Here is an 18,271-nt window from a genome sequence, read left to right on the forward strand (position 1 = left end):
ACATATTATATGCATGTATCAAAACATCACATGGACCCCATAAATATGTACAATTATTATGTATCAATAAGAAATTGTCCATCAAAACATTTTTAAAAAGATATTCATGGGATCCACACTTTTTTTGGGTGACACAGATAATTAATCAAATGATCCTACGTATAAATGTGAAAATGTACTTGTGAGAGATGTTCCAAAGGAAAAACACAGGCTGCAATATGAGCCCCAAACCCAGGAGATAGTAAACACAAGTGGTGATGGATATATGCACAGAGATAGAGAGATATAGGGGAGGAGAGAGAAAGAGAGAGAGAGAATTTGGGAAGCATGATCCCTACTTCTTCCAGTTACACACTTTTGCAATCTTTCTTTGATTCTCTGAGCTCCCTCATTCTCTCTAGCTATACAATCCAGAAAATTCCATTTTTGCTTAAGCTTATTGAGTTGGGCTTCAGTCACATTTGCTGCTAAAAGAAGTCTGTCAGTTCTACCACCAAAATATAACCGAAATCTCTGCTTCTTTTCCCACTTCCAGCACCATTCAGGCTACCGCTCTTTCTTGTCTCCATTCCCGCAATCACCTCCTTTCTGGCCGTCCTGCACCTGTTCTTGCTTCTGTGCATCCTGCCTACACAAAAGACAGAATGAGCAGCGCTGGTTCTCTCAGATGTGGGATATGTAGCCATTGTGTGTGGTGGGAATTCCAGGCAGATCTTGGAGAGAGAACGATTTTGTCTGTCATGGCCTTTCTTAGTCAGGGTGGTGTCTCTAGACCATGCAGTTCATCCCACCATCCTCATATAAGGAAGAGTTCCAGAGTGGGCCAAGGGCTGCCCAAATTCAGCATATGGCCTTTGGTGTGCAGAGAATATTTTTTTCTGCCATCTTCTTCCTCCCTCGGCCATTACCATTGTATCTGTTAAAATGATTTAGCCACAAGTAACAGCAAACAACAAAGAAAATCAGCTTACATAATGTCTATGCTTACCTTACTCAACAGGAAATACAGATATAGGGGATTCCAGAGGTGGCTCAATAGCACATCAATGTCCTTAAGGGCCCGGATAATCTTTTTCCAGTCTTTCATCCTTGGCAGGATTGTTCCTGGTTTTTGTTGAGTTCACAAAGTGGCTGCTGTGGCACCGAGCCTCACATCAATGATCAAAAGCAGGACAGAAGCAGGCAAAGAGCGAAAAGAGCTTTCTGATCACAGAACAGAGAGCAAACCCTTTCCTAGAACTCCCAGAAAACTTCCCCTTATATCTCCTTGGCCAGAATTGGGTCAGATGATGGTTTCTGGAAGAATTAGCTAAAGGGAAACAAGATTGTTGTGATATATTTGGACCAATTAAACTCATACTTTGGGACTGAGTACATCACTGCCTAGGAAAACTGAGATTAGTTAGGAAAGAAAAGAGAGGAACAGATTTGGGTGGGTTGCTAAGTGTGTCTTCTATCAGCCAGAGGTTATAATGTGTACCTGAGGTGGGAGAGTGGGTAGAGGGGAAAAGGCAGAGAAATAGATGAACTGGGAAAGAGGTGAGAAGAAGAAAAATCAATGAGGAGGAGAGAAAGGGGGTGGGGAATGAAGAGGAGACAAGAAAGGGCAGATGTAGATGAGGCTCACCTCCAACATGGGATCGAATTCCAGCATGAGATTTGGGGTGACAAACACCCAAGTATAGCATATTGTAATAGGGATTTTTATTAAATAAGTAGATTTTAGCTGCTGTTGTCACAGAAATAATTAACTATGTGAAATGATAGATATGTTAATCTGCTTCGTGATAGTAACCATTATGTCATCATATCATCATAACATCACGTTGTAAACCTCAAATATACACAAATGACATTTATTTAAAAAAAGGAATGATCAGTATATTCACACCTAATGAGTGTGGTGCTGACTGTCTGGGGGATGGACACACCTGTAGGTCTGACTCAGGTGGGGCAAAGGCAATATTATATATAATCTAAACACTTGTACCCTCATTATATGTCAAAATAAAAATAAAATAAATAGAATTATACAAAAAAAAAGGAATGAAGAATTGATACATACTGCACCATAGATGAATCCTGAAAACATTACACCAAGCGAAAGAAGTTAGTCACAAAATACCACATATTATGTGACTCCATTAATACAAAATGTCGAGAACAGGGAAGTTTGTAGAGACAGAAAGTAGGTTAGTAGCTGTTTAAGGCTGGTGGGCATGGGAGGACCATGGAGTTATAACTAAAGGGAGGGAGGGGTTTCTTTTTGAGATGATAAAAATGTTCTAAACTTGACTGTGGTGATGGTTGCACGTTATCTTTGAATATACTAAAAACCACTCAATTGTACACTTTAAATGGGTGAATTGTATGACATGTGAATTGCATCTCAATCAAGCTGTTTAAAAAATAAAAAATACATTAAGCAGTGAAGGAATGTGATTCTGGCATTACTTGTCTAAACTTTTAATAAGGAACGAAGATTAAACTGTGTGATATTCACAGAACTGCTCTCATCAATAGTTGAGATGCTATGAAGTCCACAGTAGAATGCAGCCGTTTTTCCTTTCTTGAACTAAATTTGACAGAATTGCTGCTGCATTGTAAGTATCAGTTTGTTTGCATCTATGTAATATAATTTTATTTTTGTATTTTATATGTTTGTATTTGTGTAATAAAGCCAATGATAATAGCAACAATGGCAACATTAGATGGCAACCATTGTGCAAACACTTTGTAGTTCAATCCCATCTTGGGCTGCATTTCATAATTTTGCTATTATTTGTTGTTAATATTTCTGGTTGCCAGGTACCCTTCAATTCTGGCTCTATCATGTACAATGTCTGTGACCTCAGGCTTGTCTACTAGTATATATTAATATAAATCTCACATTCCACAACTGTAAAGGAAAAATGTAAAAAAAATATCTCTCTCATGGAATAGTTAATGGGAAAATCTGCCCCTGTACAAAATGTGAGATGTAACTGGCGTGATCCAGGTGAGCTATGATTGCTCTTTTGTTTTTGTAGACAGTAAGCACATCCTAGATTTTAGTCAAACTTCTGCCTTTGGATGTTGAATCTCATCAAAGTGGCAAAATCTACTGATTTAGAGCATGATTGATCCCATGTATGCAGTCCACATTTAAGGTCAACTTATCTTATTTCCTGTGCAAAACCCCACAAAACCACAGGCTCCTGGCTAAGCACAGGAGATTATCTTGGACACATAGTATATTGGGCTTCATAAGCAACTTTCAGCACGAGTGTTACAATAACAGAAAGCCCATGGAGAGGCCACGTGCATGGGTCCTGGCTGACTGCACAAGTGAGGACTTTTCAGACAGTTCCAGCTCTCAGTCTCAGCATCTTCCAGCCCTTGGTCTTATCCTTCCAGTCTTCACAGCACAGAGACAGAGCCTTCCTGCTGTGCTCGGACCCAAAGAGTCAGGAGCATAATAACCCTGTTATTACCCTCCATGGAATCATGGAGCCATGAGGAAGACCTGTTCTGCTTTCAACTTGATTCTGCTGGCCTGCCCACCAGGTGGGCTGTGCCAGTTTGTTCTCCCACCAGGAAAGTAGGAGAGGACCTGTTTGCTCACACTTTTGCCCACATCAAGGCCTGGAATGAGACTTTTCAACTGTGGAGAGTTGGCTCCTGTCCCCTGTGTCACTGAGGGCAGAGAGGAGAGAAAGGAAGGCCACCCCCCACTGGCTGCAGCAGGGGCACAGAAGGTTGATAACGCCTGTGGTTTTCAGGGAAAATGTGCCATCTCAGGTCCCTGGCTAGAGCTTGATCTCTCTGTGAACCCATCCTTTGCCAAGTGTCTGAGCTGGGCTAGGATGTGAGTCTTTATCTTTGTCCTCTTTGGGACCAGAACATCATTTGGTTACTCTGGGACAAAGGGTGGTTCTTCTAAGTACTATCATATTAGGTGAGGGGATTGTCCTAGCTCTGCTTTGCAAGTTGTCAGAGCTCCCTGGGCTGCCACTTCCTGTCTCATCTATCATCCAAGGATGACCTTACAGAGCAGAACAGTGGCAGGGACACACGTGGAGGTGGGGAAAGAGGATTGCAGGTCATTTGGGCAGAGACGGACTGTCTCTGAGTTTCACATCTTCTGATCTGGAAATCGAGAGCACTAGCTGACCTTTATACTCCATGACTCTAAAATAATTTCTCCCTCCCTCCCTCCCTTCCTCCTGCCCTGTTTCTTTCTTACCTCCCTTACTCCTCCTCACTCCCTCAATTCTCTTTCACCATAATTTACTTTAAAAAGTAAAACAAGCCTGAAATTTGCCTACAAAGATATTCATCGTAGTATTCTTTTATAATACTTAAAAAATTGAACACAACTTGATCGTGTAATCATGGTGGTAAGAAGACAGCCCTTGCCAAATGCCAGCCACATGCCAGGACCGTGCAAAGGGCCTCAAGGCATTAGCTCAATACTCCCTCACAGCAGCCCTAGGAGATAAGCACTTCTACCCATATAACTAACAAAGAAACTCGGGCTTTCCCCTATAGCTTATATAACTTAGAATTGATTAAATATTATTTGCCAACACCATATGATGGCTGTGCTCAATTTTATTAACATGGAAAAATATTCCATGAATGAAAACATACAAAGATGCAAAATGTAATTAAAATCCAATTGGAATTTTGTTTTAAAAATGAAATATATAAACATATATAATTGGAAGAAAATTCATCAAAACATTCACAGGAATAATCTGTGGGGGTGATATAATAACAGGTAAGTTTTCATAAACTTTACTTTTTTTCTGATTCCCAAGTGTTACATGACATTAGAGTAGGAGTCAAATCATAGAAAACATTTCATGTGCATAACAAAAATCTGAAGGATATAAGCCAACCATAAACTCTGTCACTGGGAAGTGGGGATTGGTTGCTGGAGAATGCTTTCTTTCCATTTTGTGCATACCTGTGTTATTTCAAAAATATTTTTTAATGTTTGTTTTATTAAATTGTGGTAAAATATACATAACATAAAATTCCCCATCTTAATCATTGCAAGTGTACCGTTCAGGAGCATTAAGTACATTCACATTGTTGCGCAACCATCACATCTCCAGAACTCTTCATCTTCCCAAACTGATACTTTGTATCCATTAAACATTAATTCCCATTCTTCCCTCTCACCAGGCCCTGGCAACCACCATGGACATTAAGTTCCTTCTAATCTTTTTTTTATAGAAATAATCCTCTGTTCCAACTGAGCTCACACACCGCTCCTTGAGCATACTTGCAAAACTATCAGCAGGATAAATTCCTAGAAGTAGAATTGCAGGGCCCAGAGATTTCCTGAGTGCTGAGTGTGGGCAGATATCGGGAATGCGCTCCAAAGAACTGGTTCCAATTCACACTCCTGCCCTCCCGTGTACATGAGAGCCAGTGGGAAGACCTTTGTAACCATCCTTGAAGTCTGGGGTGGAGAGGCTGTCAGAAAGTGGTGGGCTCCCAGCATAAGAGATGTGCAAGCAAGGGCTTAACAACTCGTTGATGTTGTTCCAGCCATGGCTGTAGAGTCACAGAAGGGAGGTGGGTGAGGACACTCAAAGATGCTTTAGTCACTGAAGATTTTAAGATTTGATAACTCCATCCTTATTCCAGGGAGCATAGCTCAAATCCCACCAAATGTCTGCTGAGTTATCAGCCTTGACACCTTTGTACATGAAAGGCAAGAGTGCGGTCTCTGTGTCTCTTGCAGAACTCCCCACCCTGAGAGCAAATGCAGAAACCAAGCCTGAGACGTCCCCAGATACCCTCAGCTACTCAACTTTGCTCTCATGACACGGCAGGTGAGGTCTTCCCAACTCCAGTTAATTTGTGTGGAAGTGGAGGCTCAGAGATGGGATGAAACTCTCCCAATATCACACAGCTAGCAAGAGGCATCCGGGGTTATTTCTTTTTAATAGTTAGTAACAATAACTCTTATTGAGCTCTTATGAGGTGACAGCCACTGTGCTGTTGATTAGCCTGGGTTAACTCAGTCAATCACCATCATAAATAAATAGTACCTTAATAGCATATAAACACATTTTTTTCTAGAAAAAAAATTAAAATTTTATGATAAAACTAGCATCCCATGTAGACACAATGCACATCAATCCTCTGCAACCAGCCAGTGGTGTGTTCTTCCAAGCTGAGATTCCCACTGGATGCTAGGCTAGGTGTTCGGAGTCTCTCCCAGGAAACACATTGAACTCTTATGACTCTGAAGGTCAGGTCAATTGTTTTTTTCTTTTCTTTCAGCTTTATTGAGATCTACTTGGCAAAAGTTGTATATATTTAAGGTGTGCAACTTGCTGTTTTGGTATATGTGTACATTGTGAAATCATTACCATGATCGGGCTACTTAACACATCCATCACCTCACTTGGTTACCTTTTTTTCTGTGCGGTGAGAACACTTTAGATCTACCCTCTCAGCAAATTTCTGGTACACAACGCAGCATTGCTAAGTCTCATCACCATGCTGTACATTGGATCAAGTCCTTGAAAAAAGATTTCCCGTTTCATGATGAGCGAATATTTGTTCAGAGGAGCGAATGTTTGTTCTGAGGTATTCAGTCACACCAGGAAGGGGTGGCCCCCAGACTCGAGCCCAGCTCTGTCTGAACTTTGCCATGATCCTGTCATTCAAAGGGTGTGCAAGACAGAATCCCTGACACAGAGGCCTGTCCGTCCTCCCTGGGTAAGTGCAGGCATGAGCACTCCACAGGTGATCCCATCCCCTAGGAGTGAGGCAGGCAAGAGGAGGGGGTGTTCTGTGTGCTTTGGGGCAGATAAGACAAGGATATGGGAGGGAAATGATGCGTTAACTTATAAAGTATTCCTTGGGTATCTCCTGGGTGTAGAGGCAGCATAGGACAGAGCTCACCCTGGAGCTGGACTTGCTAGGCTCAGATCTGTTTTCTGACATTTACTTGGGTAAATTTACTGAACCTCTCTGTGCCTCAATTTCCCCATAAGGGGAATGAAGACGACAATAGCACATCAGGCAGTTGCAGTGAGTGCCCAATTTAAGCAAACCCTGCTTATGCCCCACCCAAGTTAAAGAGCTAGAAAGGGAGAGGTTAAGTCAGCACAGCCTCTCTGGGTGAGCTCATCTGACCCCAGCTGCGAAACCCTTCCCTGTGCTGAAAATGGCCAATGCATGTCTGCACATTGAGGCTTGCATCCAAAGCCCAGACCTGTAAGTCCAACTGTCTCCACTACAACCCGACTTGGAAGTCCTACAGAACTCTCCTACTCATGTTTAAAATTCAGCCCACCTCACCCCCAAACTGGATCATCACCAGGTCTTTCCATCTCAGCAAATGACACCTCCTCCCCCTGCTCTGGCCAAATGCCTAGGAGTAGCCTTCATTTCTCTCTCCTTCATTCACTCCATCAGCAGCACCTTTTGATTCAACCTCCAGAATTTATCCCGAGAGTGTCCACTTCCCCTTCTTTAAATGTCTACGGCTACAGTCCCAGCTGTTACTTCCCTCATGTTCAGGAAGACCGGAGCGGCCTCTGGATCCTCCCCTGGTCCTGCCCTTGCACCCAGACGCTCTGTTCTCCACAGAGCACCCTGGGTGCCTAGCACAGTGCTGGAACTGGAATAGATGCTCAGTCAATAGTCATTGAATAAATAAGACTGGGAAGAAATTTTCAGAAGAGCGGAGGCAGATATAGGTCCCTAGAGAGGGGGTGGGGACTATTGCTAGTTGAGGTACCAGCTGAAGAAAAATCCAAAATATGTCCCCTGGGAGACTGAGGCAGAGTGTAAAGGCTGGATCGCAGGAGCTATATTCTAGATGTTCTGATGTTGCAGTACTACTGCTCTGCTGGCTAGGGTAGAGGCACAGGGGATGGTGATGAGCCTGTGACACCGTTTACGGAAGGACAATCATGTTCCACACAAGGGAGGTTGCCATGGGATGGCACAATGCAGGACCACAAATAGGTGCACAGGGTCATTTTTTTGAGCATCCCCAATTTGGAAAAGTGGGAGTGTGAACCTGCCAGAGAGGAAGGCTTGAATGTGAATCTCTGGTCCACTGTTTACCAGTTGTGCAACTTTGGGTAAGTTATTTAAGAGTCCCAGTTTCCTCTTGACTTTGGGCAAGACATCCATATTCTCTGTGCTTAATTTTCTCCATCCGTAGTCCTGAGACGTATTTTTTTTTTTTTTTTCACAATGGAACCCACTTACAGACGAGGAGGATTTGGCTTGGAGAAAATAATCTGTTCTCTGGCATGGCAGGGTCTCTGAGTGTTAAAAGTGGAGCCCAAGTACTTATCCTCTGCTCCAGCACTGTGTTCTCATGAATGGGCTGTGTGGCCAGATGCCACAGCATGAGGTACTGGTGTGATTTTAGGACTCTGTGGAAAAGAGTGGGAACAACGTGCTCCACAGGGGGGAAGGTGTGATCAGCCAACGTGATGCAGGAATGAACAGAATGTGAGGACAGGGGTCGGGGGAAATTATGGGAAGGAAGGTAAGAAACAAGAACAGGTCCTCTCCTTAGTTACTCAACCAATATTTTTAAACTTCTGCTATGTGTGCCAGACACAGATATAAGCCCTGGAGAAGTAACTATGAGCAAGATAGAGGTTCAGCCATCCAATAAATATTTATTCAGCACCTCCTATAAGCCAGGAATTGTGTTAGGTGCTGGGCATAAGATCGTGAGCAAGACAGAAGTTATTTTTAAACTAATTTTAATAATATAGTTTATTCAACCCAGTGTGTCAAAAATTATCATTACACATTTACATTCTAGATGTTATTTTTAAAATTGACATGTAACAATTGGACATATTTATGCGGTACAGAGTGATATTTTGATAGAAGTATATAATGTGTACTGATTAAATTAGGATCATTGGAATTTCCATCACCTCAAACATTCGCCATTTCTTTATGTTGAGATCATTCAAAATCCTCTCTCCTAGGCCAGGCGCGGTGGCTCACGCCTGTAATCCTAGCACTCTGGGAGGCTGAGGCAGGTGGATCGCTCAAGGTCAGGAGTTCGAGACCAGCCTGAGCAAGAGCGAGACCCCGTCTCTACTAAAAATAGAAAGAAATTATCTGGACAACTAAAAATATATATAGAAAAAATTAGCCGGGCATGGTGGCGCATGCCTGTAGTCCCAGCTACTTGGGAGGCTGAGGCAGTAGGATCGCTTAAGCCCAGGAGTTTGAGTTTGCTGTGAGCTAGGCTGATGTCACGGCACTCACTCTAGCCCAGGCAACAAAGTGAGACTCTGTCTCAAAAAAAAAAAAAAAAAATCCTCTCTCCTAGCTGTTTGAAACTATACAATAAATTGTTGTTTCTTATAGTCATTCTACAATGTTATAGAACACCAGAACCTATCACTCCTATCAAGCTGTAATTTTTTATCCATTAACCAACCCCTCCCCGTCCCTCCTGAGAAAGGTTTATGCATGTAGTAAATATTGACAAAGCCCCTCCTATGAGCTAGACATGGGGCCAGGGGCTAGAATGCCATTTCAAAAAACCTTCCCAATCCTCCTTCTGAGGAAGGGATTCCCTCTCGTCCTCCAAGGCATCTGAGGTCACAGAACAGGTTGGACTTTCCTCTTTGCCTCTAAATCCCAGCTCAGTTCCTGCTACAGTGCCTGGCAGAGTGAATACCTGCTGGCTAAAATTAATGCATGAATATGGGGCCATAACCAAAGGGAACTTGAATGCTATGACAATACCCTTAAGGCTTCATCATGTACGTAACAGGAGTGTAGAAAGGATGTGAGGAAGGGTTTAGATTCATGTAAAAAGCACTGATGCTGGGACATGTTAATCAACACTTACTGGCCACCAACTATGAGCCAGCTCCAGTGCCTAGGACTTCCTAATATTTCTCATTTATTCTTCCCAATCACCCTTGTGGGAGAGAAGATATAGCACCATTTAATGGAGAATAAGCTTCTGGGTGTTCTATGGAAAAGTGTCTATTCCATGGTGTTTGGGGTCTACAGGAGGAAATAGATGTGATTGAGCAAAAATTAAATGCAACACAGTTTTTGTTGAATTACAACCAAATAGCATAGATAGTGCAGGAGGACTGTTGCCTGTATTGTTTCCAGCAATTGGGATAGAGGAATCTGAAGTTGATGTTGGAAAGGAGACCTAGAGGATGAGAATGGTGTGACAATGCCAACGGCTCCAGGGAACAGAACTGCACAAGTGTACAGGCTCTAGGGTGAGAAGGAAATGTTAGGTGTCATGGATAGGGAGGTCGTTGGAGCTGGACTTAGTGAGTTTTTGTCTCCTGTTACTCTTGGAAAGAAACTCAAGAATTTAACAGACTGGCTGGCCGCCATGGCTCATGCCTGTAATCCTAGCACTCGGGGAGGCTTAGGCAGGAGGATCGCTTGAGATCAGGAGTTCGAGACCAGCCTGAGCAAGAGCGAGACCCCATCTCTACTAAAAATAGAAAAATTGGCCAGATGCCATGGCTTTATGCTTGTAGTCCCAGCTACTTGGGAGGCTGAGGCAGGAGGATCACCTGAGGCCAGGAGTTTGAGGTTGCTCTGAGCTAGGGTGACGTCACGGCACTCTAACCCCTGGAAACGGAGCGAGACTGTATCAAAAAAAAAAAAAAAGAATTTAATAGATGGACTTTTATTGTGCACCTGCTGTGTGCCAGGCACTCTCCTGTGCGCCAGAAGCACAGACACGAACCAGGTAGAAAAGCTCTCCTGGATGTCACACTGAATGGGCCCACAGACCATCAGCAAGTGAACAAGCAAACAACAACTTCAGACTGGCTTTGACAAAATCCAGATTTTGTGGTAGTGACTGATGTGTGTGTTTGGGGAAGGTTGCTTTAAACAGGGCCACTGGGGAAGGACTCTGCGGAAAGCGGCTATCTTAGCTGACATTTGGGGGAGAGAAGGAAGCAGTGATGTAAACATTGTGGGCAGGAGGATCTCAAGGGGAGAGAGTGGCCAGTGCAAAGGCCCCGGAAGCCAGTTGTGCATGGAGCTCAGCGGAGCAGAGATCAGAGAAGCGGCAGGGGCCAGGCCAGCAGGGGAGTCATTTGATTTCACCCCACGTTCCCTGGGGAGTCCAAGAGGGGTCCTGTGTGTGGCACGGCCTGGTTTTCTGGTTCACAAGGTCCCCCCCGCGCCCCCCGTCCCCCCGCCGGCGCTGGGCAGCGCTCACTCGGGACAGAGGCCAGGTGGGCGCTATTCTCCACCTCACCGGCTTCTCCCTCCCACTTCCCTCCCCAGGCCTGCTCCGCCCTCCCGGACGCGGTCCCCACTGCGCACCCTGGGCCGATGCCCGCGGCCTGGGCCTCCCCGGGCGCCCCCGCAGCCGCGCCCTGGGCCAACCAAAGCTGGGCGCGCGACTTCGTCCTGCTGGGCTTCGCGCACGTGCCCGCGCTGAGGCCGCTGCTCGCCGCGCTCTTCCTGGCCGCCTTCCTGCTGGCGCTGCTGGGCAACGCGCTCATCGCGCTGCTCCCCGGCCTGGCCCGGGCCCTGCGCGCGCCCATGTACCTCTTCCTGCGCCAGCTGGCCCTCGTGGAGATCTGCTTCTCGCTGGACGTCGCGCCGCGGCTGCTGGTGACGCTGCTGCGGCCCGGCCGGGGAGTGTCGCCCGCGGGCTGCGCGCTGCAGCTGCTGCTGGTGCTGTCCTGCGTCACGTCCGAGTGCTTCCTCCTGACCGTCATGGCCTGGGACCGCTACGTGGCCATCTGCAGGCCCCTGCGCTACGCCGCCGTCGTGAGCCCGCGGCTGTGTCACCTGCTGGCCGCCGCCTGCTGGCTGGCCGGCGTCCCCGTGGCGCTGGTCTTCACCATCTGGCTGTTCCGCTTCCCCTTCTGCGGGCCACGTGACATCCGCCACTTCTTCTGTGACATCGCCCCTCTGCTGATGCTGGTGTGTGCGGACACCCGGGTCTTTGAGGCCAGTGTGTTGGCGGCCACAGTGCTTGTCATCATGGTTCCCTTCTGTCTGATCGCTGCGTCCTACACCAAGATTCTGACCACCGTCCTACGGATGCCGTCGGCCACCGGGCGCCACAAGGCCCTGTCCACCTGTGCCTCCCACCTCATCGTGGTGGTTCTGTTTTATGGCACGACGGGGGTCATCCACTTGCGCCCCAAGGCCAGCTATTCCCCGGAGAGCAAGCAGGTGGTGTCCCTGTCCTACACCCTGGTCACCCCCATGCTCAATCCCCTCATATACAGCCTTCGGAACAAGGAGGTGAAGGCAGCTCTGGGGCCCCTGTGCTGCGGTGCCCGTGAGTGAGCTCTTCCAGGCCGCTGCTTAGAGTCAGGAATTATTGATGTCTAGTTTTTTTGCCCAGGATCCATGTGCAAGTATCTAGAGCGACACTCTGATTTCTTCCAGGGAGCTATAACTTTTCTTCTTTCAGTCCATGTGTTCATGCTGATTCCACCTTTCTGTCCAAGGAAGGGCATGAGACCAAGCATTCAGTCCCTGATCACAATTATTTAGTAGGGGTGGGCAAAGGAATCTACTTTGGACCACCTGGAGTGAATCAGTCAGCTATTGCCACAAGAATGCTGTGTAAAAATCATTATAAAATCTACTATCTTAAAACATGCTCTTTGTTTTCTTGAATCTTCTGTCAGCGAGGGTTAGCTAATCTAAGCTGAGCTTTTCTGGGTGGTTTTGATCTTGGCTTTGCTTGGTGGTGCAAGTGAGTGTTGGATGATGTAGGTTTGGCTTGAAGCAACTCTGGTCCATGTGTCCATCATCCTTCTCCTGGGATCACAGGGCTAGCTCAGGCTTTTTTTAAATTATTATTACAATAGGGGAAAGGCTTTGGCCATGTCATACCCAGTAACATGCTATTGGCAAATCATGTGGAACATTGAGGTGAGGAATTTGGAACATTGGTAGGATCTACATCAGACAGTTATACCCCAAGAATTTTTTTCAAACTTCTTTTAGTCCCTGGACTTGCAGCTGCAAAGATGTAAACCTGTAGATACCAACACCTATCTGGCCTGTAACTGGGAGTACTTGTTTGATAATGAAGTCAGTGCAAATAAAATCAAAACCAATAAAGGGATAGAGATGAGGTTCTAATGACAGTTGTAATGAATGCATATTGCAGCAATGGTATTGTTTATTTCTGTGAGTTTGTAAAAATTGAAAAGATGTACCAGAACTAGTATAGTGGAGGGGGTATGAAACAAACATTCTTAGATGTCTTTGATGGGAATGCAAAGCAATGTAATTTTTTAAATGACAATTTTGTAATATGTTTAAAAGGTTTAAATGTATATTGACCTATTAATTCTACTTTTTTTCCCTATGTATCTTATAAACATACTCCTATACATAGGCAAAGATAAGCATGCCAGGATATCTGCTGAAGCGGTGTTTGTAGTAACAAAAACTGGAAAACTGTATAAATATTTGTTAAGGGACTTGTTCAATACGTTGTGGTCTATTTCTTGGAGACTTGACTTCAGGCCATTGCTCTGCTGGGTTCTTCTTCCTCCCTCCTCCATCACCAGTTGCGTCAGACATCCTTGTATGGTCATGACCAAGCATTCCAAAGTCAAAATAACTCACCTTAAGAAAAACATTCTAGGGGTTAGGATCTAGATCTTTGACTTTTTAAATGTAAATCAACAAACATTCCAAAGAGCTACTGTAACCTAGATCTTTCCTTGGCATCAAGAATACATAAATAAAAGGCAGGGTCCCCACTCTGAATGAGGTCACAGTCTACTGGTAAGAGAAAAGTAAGTAAATATGTATAATACAAGGTATTCAGAGCATGTAAGTGTCAGGAGCTAAGTGGTTTTTAGGCTTAAGGGAAAGAAGAATGAAGATTATTATCTACTGTGTGTTTGTTATTGTACTAGATCTGTGCATGTTTCTATTCATTTAATTTTTGCATCATTTCTGAGAAGTGTATGTGGCCTCCATTTTACAGGTATTAATAATAGCAATAGCTACCACTTACTGAGCATCTAATAGATACTAGGAATCCTGATAGGTGCTTTTGTGCATAGAATAGTTTAATCTTCCAGACAATGCTCCCACGTCGGGGAAGGGCAGGAGGGGGAGGGGTAAAAACTTACTTATAAGGTACAATAAACACTTCTGGTGATGTACACACTAAAAGCGATGACTTGAGCATTATACACAGTATCCGAGTAACAAAAATATTTGTACCCCTCTAATATTTTGAATTAAGAAAAACAAAAAAAAACTGTAAGAGATTTGTTAAAGGATTCAAAACTAGAGTTAGATAGGAGGAATAAGTTCTAGTGTTTTGTATCACTGTAGGATGACTATAGTTACCAATAATGTACAGTTTCAAGTAACTAGGAGGAGGATATTAAATGTTCTCAACACAAAGAAATGATAAATGTTTGAGATGAGGGTTATGCTAATTACCACGATCTGATCACTATATATTATATGTATGAAAACATTACTATGTACCCTATGAATATGTGCAATTATTATTTGTCAGTTAAAAGATATTTTAAAACCAAAAACAAACAAACAAAAAGAGTAACTATAGGGAAAAAAGGAAAAAGAGATATTTGGTATTGTTTGTTGATTGCAGCATATTGTATACTGATGCCACTATTGTTCCTTGGTGGGGGCAAGCTATGCTAGAGTCATGGGTGCATGATTTTTAAATCTATCTATTTTATTTGATTGCACAAAAGGGAAAAAGAAAAATAATTAAATTTGATAACTCAAATTTGCATTGGGTGTTCCACAATAGAGAAACCTACTTATTGTGGAATCTGGGCATAGAGAGGAAAAGACGCATTGTATGCATATAATGCTTACTGTTTGTTGAATGCTAATTTAGGAAGCTAAAATTCCCACCCAGCAGGCAGTGGGAAGAAAATATTTTAATTTTCTCTCTAAGCTGGTGTAATGTCCTGTCTATCTACTTGTTTCCTGTCTTACATCAAGCAGAGGTGATTTTGGAACACTTTTGAGAGACTGAACTCATATATCCCTCTTAGAATGTCTTGCCACATCTCTGGGTTCCCATTATCTGCATACTGATATGTGTCCTTTCACTTACCATAAGATGTTATAAATAATCTGTTTCAGAGTCAGTATCCCTCAGTGTCTTGGGAGCAACTTAGGAGCAGGAATTTTATTCCATGCAGCTTTATAGTGTCAGTATCCAACACAAGTTCTGGCACCATTAGGGGTTTCAAAGTGAATGAGGCCTGTTTTGGAACCAACATTACCTTTGAGTCACTTTCCCAAGCCCCAGTACACTTTCATGAAAAGTTTTCATTTTAATCTTTTCTCTAAATCCACAGAGATTAGGACAGTCCTCTAAGGTCCACTTCTTGGATTTAAGTTGGTCCTTCTGCTTGTAGCTGGCTGTAAAGACAGAGATTCCTTGGCAGCTCAGAGAACACAGAGGTGGATAAATTAGGAGAAGCAGATGAGAACTCACTGCTCAGGACCAAATACGACTTCTTACAGCACTTTTGAAATGGGTGGAGATCTTTGAATTCATTGGTCAACTCTTCCAGTCACAGGCACCTTCCCCTATGTCCAGGGTCAGAAGCTGAATCTTTTTGTTCTCAAAAGTCTCCTTCAGGAAAGGAAAAAACAACTTTTTTGCCTTGGCTGAGAGGTAAGGAAGTAAGATCACTTGATTTGGGGAAGAAAAAAGAGAAGATGAGAAAAGTCTTCCTTCCTATAGGACACCTATGGGGGTGGGCACTGGGCACCATGGAGACTTTACTGGAGTTAATCGCCATGACAACCTTATGAAGTCAGGGTTGTTATCTCCATGCTGGAGATTAAGACATGAGGCTTAGAAGGTTGGAGCCCCTGTCTAAGGTCACAAACTAGTTGCAGACAGAGCCTGGGAGAGAGCCAGTTCTCCTTGATTCCAAAGATCGGTTCATAAGCTGATGACAGTATATTTTAAACTGAGAATCATTAAATCAATTTATTCAGTCAAAACTAGGATTTAAATTAACATAGAATAGAATGTGAAATAAAATATCCAAGTGATTCACATAAAGGTAAGTGTTGCTTTGTTAAACTTCTGTTTCGTTTATGAATGTGGTGTTCGACTGTATGTGTGTCACTGTGACTCGGTCACAATGTGAAATGTATTTGTTATTGTGGGCCATGGTAAAAGTGCTTGAGGGCCACCTTACTCTATTATACCACGTCTAAATTACCCAGAACATAGTACACAGGCATAAATAAATGCTAGAATTATGTAGTATCTTTTTTATTTTTGAAGGAAATATTGTCTTCTTAGGTAATGGATAATTCAGGATTGGAGAGGTTAAGTGTCTTACCCATGGTCACACAACTAGTAAGAGGCTGGTCACAGACTTCTCTGGGGGGCTAAAACCAAGTCAATCATATCTGTATCTCAGGCTCTGGGTGCAATTCAGGTGTGACAAATGTTTGTAGAATGGACTCAAAATCTTTGAATCATCCCCAAACAGTTCAATACCTTTTAAGATGCTCATCAGTTCTTTAGCAGATTAATCAGGGACATTCTAGAACATCCAGTGTTGTCAGAGAGGCAAGATAACAGGAGGAAGCCTTCATGAAGAATTTAAAGCAGTAACAGAGGTAGACAGAAAGGAAAAGAAGTCAGGACAACGGATGGAGCATAGCAGAGGAGGCAGTAAGTCCAGCCCAGGCAGGAAAGTCCGCAGTAGGAGACTGGCAGGGATTCGTTTCAGCACTACTAAGGACAAGCGCCACTGGCCTTAAAGACAGGGGTGGCTGAGCAGCCTTCTTCAGGACCAAGAGAAGTGCAACCCTAACCAGCAGAGAAGTTAGTTAGCCTGAAAAGAACTTTAAGCACCAACTTGGATTCTAGCTGTGCTTATCTGAAAAATGAGATGTGCAACAATATAAAAGTTTTGACTAAGAATATGGCTGCTACTTTGTGCTGAACTACTTCCATATAATTATAAAATAACTAACAATAGCAATAATTACAAATACTTCATTGCATTTTTATTATTCAACACTTTTCATGTGTTAATTGAAGGGGGCTATCTTAGCGATCTTGTCTATTCTTTGTTTAAACCAACAGACTTGGAAGTATTCATTCTTTTTCCTTAGTTTGAACATGAGGAATGAAACATTTTCAAAGGGGAAAATAATATTAAAACAAATGAGGGAGGAGACCTTGAAGTATGGGAGAAAGAACATAGTATTTATATTCAAAGGGATCTTGGTAGCCACACTCGATATGTGGTTTCAGCCATGTCTTAAAGGGAAGAGGGTGTTTATACAAAGTGCATGAATACACTGGCAAAATTTCTGGAAGGAACTTACAAGACATGGTAACGGTCATTACCTCTGGGGAATGGAATAAGGATGCTGAACTGAGAAAGTTACTTTTGAATTTTATTTTTAGAATTAACAGGCAAGGCCGAGCACGGTGGCTCACACCTGTAATCCTAGCACTCTGGGAGGCCGAGGCAGGTGGATTGTTTGAGCTCAGGAGCTTGAGACCAGCCTGAGCAAGAGCAAGACGCTGCCTCTACTAAAAATAGAAAGAAATTATATGGACAGCTAAAAATATATATAGAGAGAAAAATTAGCCGGGCATAGTGGTGCATGCCTGTAGTCCCAGCTACTAGGGAGGCTGAGGCAGGAGGATTGCCTGAGCCCAAGAGTTTGAGGTTGCTGTGAACTAGGCTAATGCCACGGCACTCTAGCCCGGGCAACAGAGTGAGACTCTGTCTCAAAAAAAAAAAAAAAAAAGAATTAACAGGCAAAAAACTGACCTTTGAGGGAACAGTTATATACCTTTTAACCTATATAGAAGCTACTTTTCAAAATGACTTTTATATAAATATTGAGTCAATGGAAAAGAAAATGTGCAACACGTGTAGGGTATAAAAATAATGTGGTGAATCCTGTGTACTCATTAACGATTTTAAGAACATGACTTCTTGTCCTAAAAGCCCCCTATGTGCACTTCGCACTCCATTCCTCCCCTCTAAGAAGTAACTGCTGTCCTGAATGTTGAACCCATCATTCTCTTACTCTCTTTTAGTACATGCCTTTGTATTTCTAAATATGTTCTTAAAAATTTTTTTGCACAGGTTGACTTTTATATAAATGAAATTATACTATTTGCATACTTAAGTGACTTTCTTTGCTCAATATTATGATTCTGAGATTGATTCATTAATGATGTTAGGTGTGATTCATTCATTTATTTACAAAATAACACTCCATTGTATAAAGAGATCACAATTTACTTATC

At 43.3% G+C, this 18,271-nt stretch overlaps 1 protein-coding gene across 1 annotated transcript; it reads left to right on the forward strand.

The window, feature by feature from the left end:
* The first annotated feature begins 11,322 nt into the window (after nucleotides 1–11,322).
* On the forward strand, nucleotides 11,323–12,294 carry LOC123624172 (olfactory receptor 10A7-like). The gene has a single exon (XM_045531805.1). The coding sequence runs from the start codon at nucleotides 11,323–11,325 to the stop codon at nucleotides 12,292–12,294; it is 972 nt and encodes a 323-aa protein (XP_045387761.1).
* Nucleotides 12,295–18,271: the final 5,977 nt, after the last annotated feature.

Source organism: Lemur catta, chromosome 19 (genome assembly GCF_020740605.2).
Source record: "Lemur catta isolate mLemCat1 chromosome 19, mLemCat1.pri, whole genome shotgun sequence".
NCBI classification, from domain to species: Eukaryota; Metazoa; Chordata; class Mammalia; order Primates; family Lemuridae; genus Lemur; species Lemur catta.

Excerpts from the sequence above, each read along its gene's own strand:
- LOC123624172 (XM_045531805.1), top strand. The coding sequence starts at position 11,323 with ATGCCCGCGGCCTGGGCCTCCCCGGGCGCCCCCGCAGCCGCGCCCTGG.